Below are 17,338 nucleotides of genomic sequence, written 5' to 3'. Positions count from 1 at the left end.
ACACTACGCACCTGCACACATACACATTATTTTACAGAGCAATAAATACAAACAATCAAGACAGCGAAAGTATTAAGCAACTTTGTTAAAATGTACAATGGAGGTTTATTACGGCACATTTTGTAAACTTTGTTGATAAAAATAGTATCTTGAGTACCGCAAACACAGTCCTGTAAGCCGTTATTGTTATTATACTTGTATAGTGAACACGCAATGTGTATGCTTATGACATCACTGTTGTCACAGAATGCGTTTTTACATGAAAGCATCATTTTAAAAAAAAATGCATTTTTGATAGGCATTTACAAAAGTTTCCATTTTCAGGAACCGAAAATGCCATTGTTGTGTAAACAAACAGCAAAAAGTTTCACGTTTTGGTTGGAAACTTGGTGTGTAAATAGAACCTAGATATAACCAGTGTTGGGGGTAACACATTACAAGTAACGTGCATTACAAAATAATATTACTTTTCTGAAGTAACGAGTAAAGTAACGGATTACTTTATACATGTAAACATTAATATTTGAGTTGCTTTTAAAAAAAAGTGGAGTAGATCATAAGGTGGAAATGATCACAATGAATCACTTTACAAAATGACAAGAGCTCTGAATTAGCAGGACAAGAGTAAAAAGTGTCTCACTAAGACACACCGTGTGTCTCAATTCGTTCCCTAGCTCCCGAGGTCGTGAATCAGTATATCGTGTACACAGGTTTGGGCACTGGTAAGGACCCTAGCTCACTTCACATTGGGACAATGTTCACTTATTTTTCTGTCACGTGGCTGCTTAAGCGCGTTGTGATTATTCACAGCTGTTACTCATCAACAACCGGCAAAACCAACATCTATCTGACTTAATTTTAAAAAACAGTACATTGTGGAAAATGCTGTCATTATTCTCTTACATATCTGTGCATAAAATTGGAGGCATATAATTACATTTTAAATGTAATAAATATATTTACAATTTTAAATAAATATTATTATTTTAAATATTGAGTAGATTGTGGTCCCTTACTGTGTAGCAATGTGTGTTTATATTTACAACTAAAACAAACGTTTGTCTTTATAAAAGTTCTGTTACATTTCATAAAGTTTATTGAGTTGGATCACGTGATGTTCGGGTGGCGAGCGTCAGAAAAGGTCACGTGATTTCCGGTTAGGGAACATAGGGAACATCGATGCTCACTGGTTTTTGCGTTGCATTGTGGGAATTTTTAGGGAACGAACGTTCCAGTGCACTGAACGGATTTTGCGATTGAGACAGCCCTTAAAATGGCCGACTCCCTGATCAGTGCCCTGACTACTGAACAAGGGAGCTGATTGAGACACACGGATAGTAATTTCTCCTATAATCTGGAGTTATCCTCAAAGCTTCATATTTTCTCTGGGGCTAAAGAAACTTCCCCAGCATCTCCATTGGGGTCTGTTTGGTCCATGAGCTTTCCAAGCCCTGGTGTGTTCTGGGTAATGTAGTTTCCTAGCAAATTGGGAACAACCAACCGGAGCATTCCGACAAATATTTTCGATCGATGCATGCTTTTTCAAATTTCTCGTCATCGAGACGTCTATCCTAATTATTTAGTCTGTCTTTGCAAATGTACTCTAGACTGTTTCCACCATGGCAAAGAACCCATCATTGGCAGAGGCGATGTTCCTAATAAAGGATGCCTGAAGCCTGGAATACTGAGGGAAAACCCAAAACTCTTAAAAGTGCATCGTTGTGCAACCCCCAACTCCACCAAACTCATCACCGGCTGCTTGGGCCTTTTCGACTCTTGTTAGGCTGATGTGAGAGATGACGGCTCCTGACAGCTCGTTGGCTGGGCACGGGTTACCCACCGGGCCGAGGACATACCTGTGGCTGGGGTGAGTGTGTACGTGTTTGTGTGCTGCCCAGGCATGCGCAGAGACGCTGCCGCGCATGCAGAGGCCTGAGCCAGACCGCCTCTCGCTGTACCCCAATAATAACAGAACCGACGGCGGCTCTGCCTGCCTCTGCATATCAATGAGATGAAATACTTACAACAATCTCAGTCTAAGAGAAAAACAGCTTGATATTCAGATTCTTTGGGCGCCTACAAGTTTGCCAGATGGATGGACATAGAAAACATTTACACTTGTGGTTTTGAAAGGTGCAAATGTGGTTTACTTTTGGTGTAAAACACACATGTATCTTTTATACAAGAAAACATACACTGAAAGATCTTTCTTTCTTTCTTCTCTATGCTCATTGCACAATCACTCTCAGAGCGAAGATAGGAAAAGGGGGCGTGGCCAGAGAGAAAGTGAACAGAAGTTAAAAGCTCTGGGGTTTGACAAATGATCTAATGAAGGGTCAGGAGGATTATGAGCCAGGCGCCTAGAGGAAGTGTAGGGGTAAATATTTTTTAAAAGCTGTCAATAAATTTGCCAGCTGAGCTGAGAGCAGCTCACATGAGAAAGATTACCAGCAGCTGAAGATCTATGTGACTAAAAACAAATCGAGCTGCACTTTCATTTCATTTTTTATTTCACACAAACTGCATAAACAAGACATTTGAAAGTCTATCAAACAATGAGAAGCTGATCTTTCTGTAAGAAGAACAAGGACTATGTGCTTTAGTAAATTTAACTTAAAAAAATGTGTAAATTCTACTCAAAATAGTTTAGCTACAATTATGAATATAATTAATCTGAAATTACTTATAAAATATATTTAACTCTTTCACCGCCAGCGTTTTTAAAAAAAGTTGCCAGCCAGCGCCAGCGTTTTTCATGATTTTCACCAAAGTTTAATGCCTTCCAGAAAATGTTCTTCTTTAAATATATAAACATACAATATATCAAATGAAAGAACAGACCCTCTGCTTTCAAACAAAAAAACCCGTTTCATCCTACCTTCTCTTTTGCAATCAGCTTTTGAATATGGGTAGGTTTCTGCACCATATTTTCCATTTTTGTGACAGACTTTTCATAGAGATCCGATTCAGAGCGATCTTTAAAACAGACACGGACATGCAGCAGCTTGCCATAGGGCAATACTTCCGGTTTTAAAAAGTTGCGGAATTATAGCGGTATTGCGGAAAGACGGAAAATCTCGTCATTGGCGGGGAAGCATTTTCTCTTAATTGACGAGATATCTCGTCAATGGCGGGGAAAGAGTTAATACGTATATCGCGATTAATAGGTTTTTTTTACTACATTGTTGTCATGTAAACATAGCAATATAGGATGAGCAATTCATGTTGCCAGTCCCTCCAAAAAAACGCGATTAGGCTATGCGATCGCATGATTTAACGCATAATCAGCCAAAGTCTGCATATTTATGCAGAGTCGCATTTTTCATATACACCGCACTTTCGCAGCATAAATTGCAGATTTCCATGCGCAAAATATGCGGGCTTGCATGATTTCATAATCCCCGCATTTTCGTAGCAAAAATCACATATATTTTAGGAGAAAGTTTAAAAATGTTGCATTTAACTCCCACAAGCGCAGCCATGTGTCCTGTTGCCATGGGAACGTTATGAAGTGACCTGAATATTCTTTGAAAAGCTGGAAAAGATTTTGCAAGTTCCCGCAGTTTTTGCAAGTTCCCGCAATTTCATAGCATAAATGCGTTGGATTTTTTAAAGAAAATGGGCTGCAAGATCAAGGATTTTTGCCCGCAACATTTACAAAAAAACTCTGAACTGGTAGCACGTGTTTGCAATGCCAAAGTGATAAGTTCAATTCTCAAAGAACACACAAACCAATAAAATGTAAACCCTGAATGAACAGTATGTGTTTATTGGCTGAAAATGTGGAGCCAATTAATCTCATTCAAATGTGATCTGAGTGTTTTTAATGTGTTGCTTTGATGTTATAAAATGACAAATGAGTCAAAGGAGTCCACCTCCCCATCTCTCAGGTTTTATGTCACAAAGTCGAGATAACAATAATGATTAAAAAGTTCAAGGAAAGAACTTAGTAAAGATCCCTTTCTGGCGCAAATCGTAGTCACTAAAGTTTAATGATTCCTCTTTGAAATCCACAAATATTCAAACAATTGCCATAATCACTGTTGCATTGGCTCAGATCTTAAATTATCCAGGTGCGTTCAGAAGAAATCAGGCACAAAAGCTTCTCGTATTCAAAGTGTCTGACTTTCAGTGCACATGGCTTTCCATATTTTGACGGACTGCTTTTTAAAACCTAATCAAGATGTGCTTTCCCGTCCCCGAATGCATTATTAACATTATTATTTTAACCCCGAATGCGCCGTATGATGTCTGAACCATGTCTGCCAGCCAAAATTTCCTCGGTATGCTATGCTTCCTGCTTCGGCATGAAAAAAATCAACATTCCTTTGGTTTCCAAAATTTGGCCTGCTTTAAGTAGCAGAAGGCTGGTCTAGTTGGAATGGGACCCAGCCAGTACAAACACAGAGATGCCTGCCCAATTAGACACGCTAAATTCATTTGATTCATTGCCTTGTGAACCCGATGTGTTCAATTAAAGCACGCCTCATCTACGCGCTCCAGATGAACCTGACTGCACATTCGTCGAAGCTAATGCACGGCTCGGTACCCTGAAGGTTGTTTTACTTTTATGAATGTGACAACATGAAACAGCTTTCCACACATATTACTGTGTCGGATTTCCGGATATTGAATGAGAACTAAAAATTAGGGCGGGATTTGATTTTATGCATCAGGAATTGATTGGATTGAATGAATCCAGGTGGTTGGAGTGAAACAGGAGGTCGTGGGTTTTGTCCCTTCGGTCATTGTTAGCCCCTGGTGGTACACAACTTAACTACACCATCTGTGCATTGAAAGTGACCAAATTTGTATTTTTTTTTACACACGCAAAATACACCCAGCAATGTGCATTAAAGCTGAACTCAGTTACATTTCAGATAAATGGCTTCAAAGCTGACGGTGAGATGGTGTTTATCAGAGAGAAAGAAAACACTTATGGATTCAAAGACCTGCAAACGTGTGTTGAAAGACACTTTAAGTATTTGAAAGAGTGTACTAACATTTTAGAGCACTTCTTGATCTAATGAAAATCCATATTGCAAAACATTTAGCCATGAGAGAGCCATTCGTAATCTAATAAGATGCATAACACAATTTCTGAATTACTGGTATAGAGCAAACAGATAATGGAGATGAGCTATATAGTTGTCTGTGATCATGTCGAACAATAATAAAAAAGATGCTTAAGAAACTCACAGCTGTGATAATACCTTTGTTCTTTTTTTAAAAGCAGCACATACGCATGAATAGACTTTAATAAATGATCTAGCTGCAGAGCTTCTTTACATAATGGCCTCTCTGACGTTCACATCAATGTTAAATCAATCAGTTGTTCCTGAAGGCAGAGCAAATCGACTTTAGCAGCACTCACCTCATCTCCTAAGACAACTTTCAGCTCTCACCTAAAGAATTAGACTAAGTGGCCTGTCACTAACAGTTGTGATTCTTATTCATCGTCGATGGCGTCAGAATTACCATGAAAGCGTTGAATATCTTCAGCATTGATGGGCCTGACTGTACAGTGACCTCAGAATATCAGGTGTTGATGGAGCCGTTCCCAAAAGACGCAAATTAGATAAAAGGCCAAGAAGGGTCAAAAGATAGACTTAACATGAATTGATGCTCGCCTCTTGTTGTAATATGACTTTCTAAATAGAATGTGGCAGATGATAATACCGTGATTTACTGTAGGCCTATCACACGCCTTTCTGGAGTAAGCTACTTGATTCTGATTGGTCAGTCGTGACATTGCAAGGTCTGTATCTTCATATAACAACCACTAGAACTGATAACACCTCTCATCCGGGGCACTGCCAACCAGTAATGAATGACTCCACTTTTAACTTATGCCAGGTTTGAATTGATTACAAACGAGCTAATAAATGATTTCAGATTTTTCACATCCAATGTCTAGCTAGATATTCATTATTCCTTTATTAAATTATTATTCTGCTAAATAATTACTATATTTATTTACTGTATAGTTTACTGGAAAATGAAAATTCTGTCATCATTTTCTGACTCTCATATTGTTACAAGCATGTATACATTTCTTTATTTTAAAGAACATGAAGAAAGATATTTTGAGAAAGTTTGTAACCAAACTGATTCACTTCCATAGTAGAAAAAAATAATACTATGGAAGTGAATGGGGCTCATGAACAGTTACAAACTTTTTTAAATATCTTACTTCGTGTTCATTAGAACAAAGACATATACAGGCTTGTAACAAAATGAGAGTGAGTAAATTATGACAAATTCGGGGTGAACTTTCAATTTATAAACATTTGAGGGACTGTACCACACTCTAAAAAATATTGGGTTGTTATTAACCCAACTGCTGGGTTATTGTTAATCAACCATGTTAAAACAACCCAGCAGTTGGGTTAAAACAACCCATTATTTGGGTCATTTTAACCCAGAAATGTGTTCTGTCCTATAGTTACCCATCCCGGTGTTAAAAACAACCCGATATTTTTTAGAGTGCATGTTCAAAAAAGTGATATTTTGTATACTTTTCCGTAGTGATCTATTATTAAATGCCACTGTTATTAATTTTCAGATCTGTTAAGTTTGTTATTTCATGCAATTTCTTAATTTAAAGACTGTGGCGCCATCTTGTGGTGTGTACATGAGTTGTATATCTTCAATCGTCCGCTAGGCGGCGCCGTCTGAACAATCAAACTCACCGCTGACGCTCTTTACTCAAACTCTTCGGTTGTTTACAGATTTTCTCCTTTAGCTTCGCCAGATTTTCTCTCAGAGCTAAACCCTTTAAAATCTTAATTTCAACATGGGATGTGATGGTGGAACCATACCGAAAAGACACGAACTTGTCAAAGGACCGAAAAAAGTGGAGAAGGTAATGAAACGTGGATATTTATGTATGGTTTGTCAGACCGGAAGTTAGCTTGTAGCATCTTAACGCGAGTTTAGCTTAATGATTGCAATAAATGTTATATTTTAATTTGTCAAACTACAATGGAATTTTACAAATCTTTTAGTGTTATATATTTTACATGCATAATATTTCATGAAATATTAACTAGATATTGCAAAGCTCGCTTCAAATGCAATGGCTTGGTTTAGTTGTTATGTTTATACCGGCACACAAATGTACCATGGTATTACTCTGTTTTTAGGATGGTACTCTGGAGAATCTCTTTAATGAGAAGTACTGTGTTATTTTAGTGTTATTCTCTGACGTACTTCGTAGACAATATTTTTTGTAAGTGATGTAATTAAATACATTATTGTAGTATTATATATTAAATAGGCATTGGCAATTTATACAATTACTGCACCAAACATGAGAGGTTTACAAATAACTATTAAAGAAAAACGCGTGCTTATTTCAGTTTGGGACACCAGTCACCTGCTAGGCAGATAGAAATCATTTCTGGGAGTAGGGTTTTGTTATTAATTAGACTTTTTTCTTTGCAGGTTGATAAAAATGCAGAGTTAGCTGCCAAATGGAAATATTGTGCACTGAGTCAAGAGAAATTAAAACGACCCATTGTTGCCTGTGAACTGGGCAGGTGAGCTGGTTTATATACTGTGTAATATGGTAAATTTCTGGAAACTTTCCATGGAAACTTAATCTGGGGAATTTTGGAAACTTAACAAAAAAATGTATGGGAATTATTTGGAAATGTATCTAAACTATGTCATATACAAACATAAATAAATATTTAGTTTGGTCATAGGCAGACATCCATGCAAGGTAATACAAATTTTACGCTCATCAAAAACCCCACAGAAATAATTCAATATAAACACACAGCTCAAGGAGCAGGGTTCCCATGGGTCCTTGAAATCCTTAAATGTTTATATCTTCTGTATGTGAATGTTGATTCATACCAAAATGCTTTTTTGCATAGTTGTGTTTGACACATGAAAATGTCTCGGGTTACGTATGTAACTGTTGTTCCCTGAGAAGGGAACGAGACGCTGCGTCTCCCTTGCCATACTTCCTGCGTCCCTGTAACGCCATCTTTGGCAATATTTCAGATAGCGATATACTTCCTGACTCCCGCGTCACCCTGTCTTTGTCGTTAAGCCTCACCATTGGTTGAATTTCATATATACATTCAGACGCACTTACCCCTGGAGGCGTCCCCAAAGTGTCGCCACAGTGACGCCGCTCGAGTTTCCTCGAAAGGGAACTGTAACAATGTATCTTAAAAGATAACACAATGTAACCTTGCTCTCACTTGAAATGTGTCCCCACATTTAGTCCTTGAATTTGAGGGTATTGGACCTGGAAGATCCTTGCAAGGTCCTTGAATTTGAAGTTAACTAAGGTGTGGGCACCCTGAAGGAAGTTTTAAACAAAGTTATGTAATTACGTGAATGCATGCCAAGATGGACATTATGACATCATTTTGTGTGCAGGATTTAAGAAATGATCTGTTAATGTTATGGAAGGGGGTGTGGCCTCAATGGCCCTTCAGTAAACATTGTGCTGTGTTCATGTGACTGAGAAATGTGCAGGTTTAAAAGATTTTTAACTACATTTTAGTTCTCTGTTATAGGCAATGTTGCAATTTTTTTAAAATTCCCTGTTTATTCCGATGGAACGCTTCCAGCCTTGAAAATTCATGGAATTGAATGATAATTATTTTGGTCAGTGTTACTAGAGTGGGAAAGCATTGTTTTGTTTTTTTTGAGCTCTTGTTTAAAGCATCTGTGTCATTTTTTTTCTATCAGGCTGTATAATAAAGATGCCATCATTGAATATCTGCTGGACAAATCTGCAGAGAGACCAAACACCGAGGTTGTGGCTCACATCCGTAGCATCAAGGTAAGCACACGATCCTGACAAATGATTGCCATTTGCTTTCAATTTCACTGTGTAGATGTTATCAACATGGCATGAAATGAAACTACTGCATTAAAGATGTTTACATAGGGGCAGGGTTTAGTTTAATCCAGGACTAGGCATTATTTAGGGCTGGACGATATGGCCAAAATTTCTATCACTGGTATAATTCAAAATTTTGGTCGATACGGTATCAATCCGATAAAGGTATGATTTTAAAAATAACTGCAAAGAATGTCCACACTTAATGTCTTTACCTACAAACTTCTGAAGTTTGTCTATGAAGCCTCCTCCTATAAAACAGCATATGTTTAAAAAAAGAATAATGGTACAAATAAATTGATGTTCATCTTTAATTTGTATTTAGCCTTCTTACAAAAATAAATGTAAACTCACTGTCAAATAAACAGACTTTAAGGCTCACCTTTCATATTAAAAAAGTTCACCTGAATGTCTGTAATGCAGGGCTTTCAAACTAATGGATAATTCTAATAACTAATTCTTCAGTCACAGTATTAACTTGTATAGTTTCATAGTTTTGATCAATTTGATTAAAAGAAAATGAATAAATAGCCGAAGTGAAAGTGACCCTAAAACTTTTAAATGGTAGTAGGCTATTTAATGTTACACAAGATAGTTGGACACAGAAATTCATATTAAAGCTCTAATTGTAATTGCATAGCAAGCTACATAATGATATATTAGATACTAGCATACTACAGTATACACATAAAGAAACATACTTTTAATTTTTTTGTATACAGTTTACAAAAAACAATACTGGTGTGCATCTTAAGACACAAGAATGACCACTGATATATGTTAAGATATGTCAGTACAAGGTGTTTTTAAATGAAGGCAGCTCAAACTAGGATAAGCCCTGTCTGGGAAACTGCCTCATAATGTTTGTGTGTTTTGATCTGTTTTTTAGGATGTGAAGGAGCTGAATCTGACCGATAATCCAGCATGGGAAGGTGAAAGTCACAACATTAAGGGTGATTGTTATGAAGACATGCACTGCGCCATGTTCATCTGTCCTGTCGTAGGTCTGGAGATGAATGGAAAGCACAAGTAAGCACAATGTTATGAACTTCAGATATAATATTAACATATGCATACAATGCCTGAGATGAGTGACATACAACATGATATCGGTCAAGCAATTTAGACTTTTCCACAAAATGTAAAATAGTGCATCAGTGTATGTTTGTAGGTAAAAACTGTAAGCAAGATAGCATTTTTATGCCACCTGGTTTCATAGTCTTGTTTGTTCAAATAAGGTTAAACTCCTTAAATAAGTTCTTGGGTAACATAAGCTCAAGATGTTTTCATGTTTAACTGAAAAACACTAGTAATACCCTTACTCATGACTTTTTAATTTTAAAGCTTTAACGTGTCTTTAAAAAAGCCGGTTGCTAACAAGTTGCTTCATGGCACTATAGACGTGACTTACAACGTCATCATGAATAAAGATCTCAAAAAACAATGCAATATGGGCCAAATTTCCAACAATAACACAAACCCAGCTGCATTGGTTTGGTATTTATGTGAGATTATCAGGATGTTTATAGCACTGTTCATGTGAAAATAAAACAAAAATACAAGCGTTACATTTCTGCTTTTAAACCTCTGCGGCACTTCATTACTGTTCCCTTTCAATACGGTTCACTTCGCATTGCGTCAGTTAGCTGACGCTATGGGGGAAACTCCTGTTTACTCCGTGACTGAAGCCTATTGGTTAACGTCTGTACAAAGTACAGACCAATGACGTTTGAACCCGCGCGCGGGAGGAACGCGTCCTTATATAAGCGCGGTTCAATCGTCAGGAGCTCATTATTTTCTCCTTCAGCGCGAACCTCTCGCTGCTCCGAAGAAAAAGAAGAAGCCTTACCTCGCCGTTGACAAAAGCCCTGCAGCGGAGTCCAGGCCTAGCGTCTTCCCCTGCCGTTTTCCGGCTGAGAACCGAAGATAGCAGAGTCCAGGTCTAGCGTCTTCCCCTGCCGCTTTCCGGCCGAGAACCGAAGATAGCCTTCGCTTGCCGTGGTTCGAGCCCTGTGCAGCGGACACACACCTGAGAGGTCTCCCCTGCGGCCGCCCGGTAAGATCAATATTTTTAATATAAAGCTATAAGCTAAAAGAGCAGGCGCTGTTGTAATAGCGTCCAGCACAGCGGCTCGGTGAGCCTCTCTGCTATGAATTTCCTCCGAGCGCGTTACCGGTCTGGCACCTCCCACGCCGGGACCGCGCTTATGCTTTGGTTGTCTTATCCATGTTTCGTGCTCCCCCTGCTGTTCCTCTCTCGCCGGGATGAACACACGGCGAGCCATGAGACTAGATGGATGCATAGACAAGCACACACGGACTAACCCCCCCTGTGTTCTGTCACACCGCAACCGTTCATGCTTACAGAGTCCCTTCGCTCCTTTCACATTCAGTGGCGAGATCTCTGGCACATATATTAATCCCCCGAGTGCATCGGGTGATACCGTCACGACGCATGGCTGTTCTGTCTGTGTTGCTGCTCCCCTCTGCCGTTCCTCTCTTGTTGAAATGAACAAGCGGGGAACCGTAGACCTGGATAGATGCATACGACAAGCAAACACGGGCGGTCTGCCCCTGTCTCTGTCATAGCACAGCCACTCGTGCTCCACGCTCGCGGAGTCCCTCGCTCCTTTCCCCACAGTGGTGAGGTCTCTTAACGGCTTAGCTAGCACGCGGTATTACGGCTCGCTGCCTCTAAATGCAGCTGTCCAGTGTTCAACGATTACAGAGCTTCATGCCCCTCCCCTCCTGGAGCGGCGCGATCTCATTCGTCTGCTCGATAGGGCCGATTCGCCGCTATTGGAGCACCAAGAACACTCATTATAAGAGAGCTTCATGCCCCTCCCCTCCTGGAGCGGCGCGATCTCATTCGTCTGCTCGATAGGGCCGATTCGCCGCTATTGGAGCACCAAGAACACTCATTATAAGAGAGCTTCATGCCCCTCCCCTCCTGGAGCGGCACGATCTCATTCGTCTGCTCGATAAGGCGGACACGCCTCTATTGGAGCGCTAAAACACTTATTATAGAGCTTTACTGGCCTGAGCCGATCTCACTTCAGATAGCTCATTTTTCGTCTGCCTGGTCATTTCTCTCTGGTTTAGACGGAATCAGAGGCAGAACGAATTTGTTTATAATATACTGAGGCCCGAATACCTCCCTTTATTCAGTCCCGTCCTATATCAGTGCGCTGAATATTGGTACATTCTTATATATATATACCCGGTTTTTCTGCCCTTTTAATAAACGGCAAAACCGCGGGCCTCGCGGCAGACTTCCTCTCTGCGATGGGTTCAGTCTGACATTAAACTACCTAGACATACTACCCTGCTCCGTGAGCCGTTCGGTCACCGTCACTACTGAGGCTTGTGCACCTGAACGGCTGAGCTCTGGTCTCCGCAGCATAGCTGCATCAACAGAGAACGCAACTGTCTGGGAAAAAGGGGTTATGTCGCGCCTCGGCTGGACTGCCCTGAAATGTTTTCTGTGTGCTGTTTATCCAAACATACTGTGTAATACTGTCGGCTATGCGACCTCACTATAGTGGCGAACGGTATTTAATTCCTCTAAAAAGAGTAATTTCCGTGCTTACTATACTGTGTATTGACACCCACGGTTGTACGGTGTCTCTAAACACTTTATCGCCTTACTGACAAGCAATTAGTAATACGCACACACGGCCCGCTGTCCATAATTCTATCGACGCTAGCCGAAGAAACCCCGGTTTGGCCATATACTGTGTATTGACACCCCACGACTGTACGGTGTCTCTAACACCTTTCTGCCAAATTCGCTCGCAGCCCACCTCAGTTTCTCCGCTACGATGCTGATGGCGCAAACGAGCACGGTCTTACGGCTGTTATTCTCTCTTCCTAGAGGAAGGACAGCCTCAGACTTTTGCATGGCTCCAAGCGTTTGAATCGCGCCCTCTCCGGACGGCCACTCAAAGGCTTACAGCCAAGCGGTTTATGACGTTTTTCGGCCATATAGCTGATTTATATTAGCGGTCCGAAGACGCTCACACCTCCGCTCCAATACTCGGAGATATTAAGGGTAATATCAACCTCAAGTGAGCTTGCTACCCGCCACAATAAGTTTCAAAGCTTAAAGCGCGCGCACAGTCAGACGCGCGCGGCATCTCGTTTAAGACGGGCGCACGTACCCCTCTAACGAGCTTCAGAAAGCTGAACATCGTGGCATTGTTCATAAGTCCACTTCAGTTTGACTAAGCAAAGGTCCCGCCCCGAGCTGACGGCCGGGAAGCTTGCTTAAGTTACACACTGCTGCATGAAGTGCTGTCATCACGAGCTAGCACAGCATTTGCTGTGGGTTGAACACGCTTTACGACGGCAATCAGCCTTCGGCGCGTGGAACGCCGTTTGTCTCATATAAATCACCTTGTACTGTGAATACGGTACATTAAGAGGATGATTTAGCACTGCAGCACTGTCGACCGTGTTATTGTGATAATGCGGTCGGGCAATCTACGGTGGTTTCATTATTTACCGAACCAGACTGAGATCTCGCCCCCTGAACAAGCTGACGAGTCATCTCCTTTATAAACTCATTGCATCGCTTTATAAGCTATGTTCAATCAGAGTGATACGCATCTCATGCTTAAACTACCAATATTAACCCATTACGATGGGCGTGCGGAGATGGCATCCGTGGGACACGACCTACATTACGTGCCTTATGACACATTGACACAAGCTGCTAGGACCCCTTTCACGAGGCGTCCTTATGCAAAGTCTGATCAATTCTGTCTAGTGACATTTGAGAGTCAATACCCCCCGCGAATCGTGGGTGGAACACTTTTCTCCTCACTACAGAGGCACGGCGGCTCTCTCCCCTACCTATATCTATGTGGCCGTGATAACAGCGAACCACGCTTTTACGACCGACCATTCATTTAATTCACAAGCCTGTCATCTCTCAGATGCGGACGGCGGCGGTAACAGCGAACCATGCTTTTACGGCTGGCCATTCACTTTATTCATAAGCCTGTCATTTCTCAGATGCGGACGGTGCCCGAGGCACAGCGCTCTGGAACTGTCCAAGGTCCTGGATGACACATACGTCTGACGTACATCAGACGATCAGCTGTTCATCTGCGTCACAGATCACTCACTAGAGCACCTGTCAATACAGGCTATTTATGGATCGTTGACGTTATCACCTCCCGTGACAATTATGCTCACTTGTCTTAGAGCATGGGCATGGTCTTAGAGGTTTCTCATTTGACAATTGTGACACGGCCGGCTGGTCCCCGCCGTCCACGTTGTCAGTTTACAGCTTCGACATCCCTGCTTCGCACTACTGTGGTTTGTTGCATTAAAGGTGCGCCCATTAGCTCACCTGTATGCACGATATGGTTTTTAATTATATGCGTCCACCGTGCGCTTAGAGAAGCTCACATGTACACGCTATAACATTTTGGTATACAATAAGATGCGCTTGGGAAAGCTCACCTGTATACACAGCTGTGTTATGATTTGTGACACATACATTGTTGTTCATCTGTGTACGTTCACGGTGCGTTGGGTGCCCACCGTTACGTTCATCAATCATATTTGTACACATTCACGGCGCGTTCTGTGCACTGATTTATCTATACGCATTCACGGTGCACTGAAGAGTTCACCCGTGTGCGCACAATTTATTATCAGAACACATGACGGCGCGCTCGAGAATCTTGCCGGCCTGTGCATTATAACACTCTGATTCATCTATATGCATTCACGATGTATTCAAGTGTTCACCTGTGCCCGTGCAATTTATAGTCAATACACATTTACGGCGCGCTTGGAAAGCTCACCGATCTGTGCACTATAATACTACCTATATGCATCCCGATGCGCTCGAGGGTGCACCTGGGTTCACACTATTGTGGTATCTGTATAATCCCACGCTACGAACCGTTCTGCCGCATATTATAGTCAGATCGGCCGTTCGTGAGCTTCGCAGATCACTCACTACGTATGTCTGTTGCTAACAGTGGTTATTTAGATGGATCGTTGAAACCATCGCACTGGCTCACGCCCCTCTATGAGCTATGTCCTATATAGAGCCCACTCTCTGCGAGTTTGGCTTCTTCATGAACTTGGTCTACAGGGGTATCTATATCTATATTTGATATCTGCTACGCGGCCGGCTGGTCTTCGCCGTCTACGTTGTCAGATTGTACAGCTTAGACGTCCCTGCCCTACGAGCGCAGGTTCTCTCGGCTCAATCATGCACGCTCATGCGTTTTATGTGTACACCACGGTGCGCTCAGCGAGCTCACCAACGTGACTCTGAATTTACTTATCTCGCACAGCCGCGGCGCGCTCGGTACCTCGCCGTCTTGTGCTATGTTATGTGCCCCCGGTGCGTTTAAAACCCCACCGTGTGCGCGTCAACAATTTATATGGTGCTTACACATTTGCTTTTTAAGCTGTGAATATGCCGGGTATAGGGCCACACGCAGTGTCTCTCCGGTAAGGCACTTCAGTACGTTGTGTATGCACGGCGTGATGGGATTACGTTCCCCCATAGCGTCAGCTAACTGACGCAATGCGAAGTGAACCGTATTGAAAGGGAACGCTTAGGTTACTCACGTAACCCCGGTTCCCTGAAATAACGGGAACGAAGCATTGCGTCTCTTGCCGTGCTACAAACGTCTACGCAGCGAGTGTTATTCGGCTGCGCGCTTCAGTCGAATATAATGAGCTCCTGACGATTGAACCGCGCTTATATAAGGACGCGTTCCTCCCGCGCGCGGGTTCAAACGTCATTGGTCTGTACTTTGTACAGACGTTAACCAATAGGCTTCAGTCACGGAGTAAACAGGAGTTTCCCCCATAGCGTCAGCTAACTGACGCAATGCTTCGTTCCCGTTATTTCAGGGAACCGGGGTTACGTGAGTAACCTAAGCGTTTTCCCATATTTCTTTTTATTTATATAATCTTATGGATGAGTGAAAATGATTCCATATTAAAACATATCATTTATCCATAAATAATTGTTTTCAATACGTCGTCTTCTCCTGAAACATTTGTGTTGATATGAGTGTTACTTTACATGTTGTTTTAATGTTGATATATGTGTGTGTGGTTTTGTGTTATCAGGTTTTGTTACTTGCAGACGTGTGGATGTGTTTTCTCAGAACGAGCGCTCAAAGAGGTTAAGACGGAGATCTGCCACAAGGTGAGATAAAATAAATTTCCTGTGTAGATGCTGTATCTGTTTTTGAACAGCATTTTAAAGGACAAAAGACTGTGTTTTGGTTAAATCTGTGTTATTTTTTACATTGTGTACATCCTGTAAGTTTTCAGAGGTTTGTTTTCAAAGTATTTGAGCCTTTAGTTTTGGGTTACCTATCGGCACATTTACTCTTAAGTGTGTTTGATCATTTACATTGAAATATTTTGTCTGTGATAGGGCTGCAACTAATGATTATTTTTATAATTGTTTAATCAGGCGATTATTTTTTCGATTAATCGACTAATCGGATAAAACATAAATATCACTCCATTTTCAATTATTATAGTTAAAAAAGGCAGTAATTAGGGTATTCACCTGTAGATGTGTACTTAAAATGCAAAAGCCACACACTACTACAGAGATTTACTAATATAATTGTTTTGATTTTGCTGTATAAGCCTTAAATAAAAAACATTTGTGCAACTTTTAAATAGTAAAACATCTTTAAATATCAAAACATAAATAAACAAAACAAAATTATTTCAGTCTTCAGGGACGTGCTGGTGAGGAAATTTAGCCACAGATTAATAAACTCATTTTAATCTTTAACTTCAGACCTTGATGAGAAATAACATTATTCATTATTAACAAAATAAATAAGCTATATAATATGAAAGTGATTAACCTGGATTTCCCCTTTACTTTAGTTTGTGGTTCAATAGTATTTTTATGAAAGCCCTACAACAATTAAATAAATACAAACTCACTTATATTAAAGGATGAAATTAAACCTTTATTTACCAGTGTTTTATAATTTAATTATAATTTAATTACACATTAAATTAATTACAATGTTGTTACAATGCTAAAAACCAAGATTTGACTGAGTTAGTGCTATATGCTAGTAAATGCTGCATATAGCGATGAAACTGAACCTCAATTAACCTGCATTTGTTTGCACTTTTGCTTTTGTCATTGTCCTGTCAGGGTTGCCAGATCCGCGGAACAAAACCAGCCAAATTGTTATTTAATATTAGTCCAATAATAAGGCATCCGAATGACTATTTCCCATCCCAAATACCAACAACTAATGAACCAAATCCTTCAATCTCTAACCCGAAAAAAAATGAACCATCAGAAACAGTTTATAAGTAGCCCAATTCACAACTCCGCCAAAAGGCAGAGGCTCTGGCAACGCTACCTTGCTTTTAAACAAGCCGGTTGCACGCTGCGAAGAAGAAGCACCTGATAAACGTGCAGCTTGCGTTTGTCCTGTAAAATGACTGTAT

The 17,338-nt window shown here is 40.8% G+C and overlaps 1 protein-coding gene across 2 annotated transcripts in view; it reads left to right on the top strand.

Annotated features, from left to right (window-relative positions):
* The first annotated feature begins 6,682 nt into the window (after positions 1-6,682).
* Positions 6,683-17,338, top strand: part of rtf2 (replication termination factor 2) — a 39,088-nt gene continuing 28,432 nt past the window's right edge. For both annotated transcript variants that reach the window (XM_065279457.2, XM_065279456.2), the window contains exons 1-5: positions 6,683-6,865; positions 7,447-7,541; positions 8,713-8,806; positions 9,756-9,895; positions 15,974-16,052. In XM_065279457.2, coding sequence (XP_065135529.1) covers positions 6,797-6,865; positions 7,447-7,541; positions 8,713-8,806; positions 9,756-9,895; positions 15,974-16,052 — 477 coding nt within the window. In that variant the 5' untranslated portion in view covers positions 6,683-6,796. The remainder of the gene's footprint in view (positions 6,866-7,446; positions 7,542-8,712; positions 8,807-9,755; positions 9,896-15,973; positions 16,053-17,338) is intronic.

This window comes from Paramisgurnus dabryanus, chromosome 7 (assembly GCF_030506205.2).
Source record: "Paramisgurnus dabryanus chromosome 7, PD_genome_1.1, whole genome shotgun sequence".
Classification (NCBI taxonomy): domain Eukaryota; kingdom Metazoa; phylum Chordata; class Actinopteri; order Cypriniformes; family Cobitidae; genus Paramisgurnus; species Paramisgurnus dabryanus.
The sequence above is the reverse complement of the archived record's forward strand: the minus strand, read 5'-3'. Positions and strand labels throughout refer to the sequence as shown.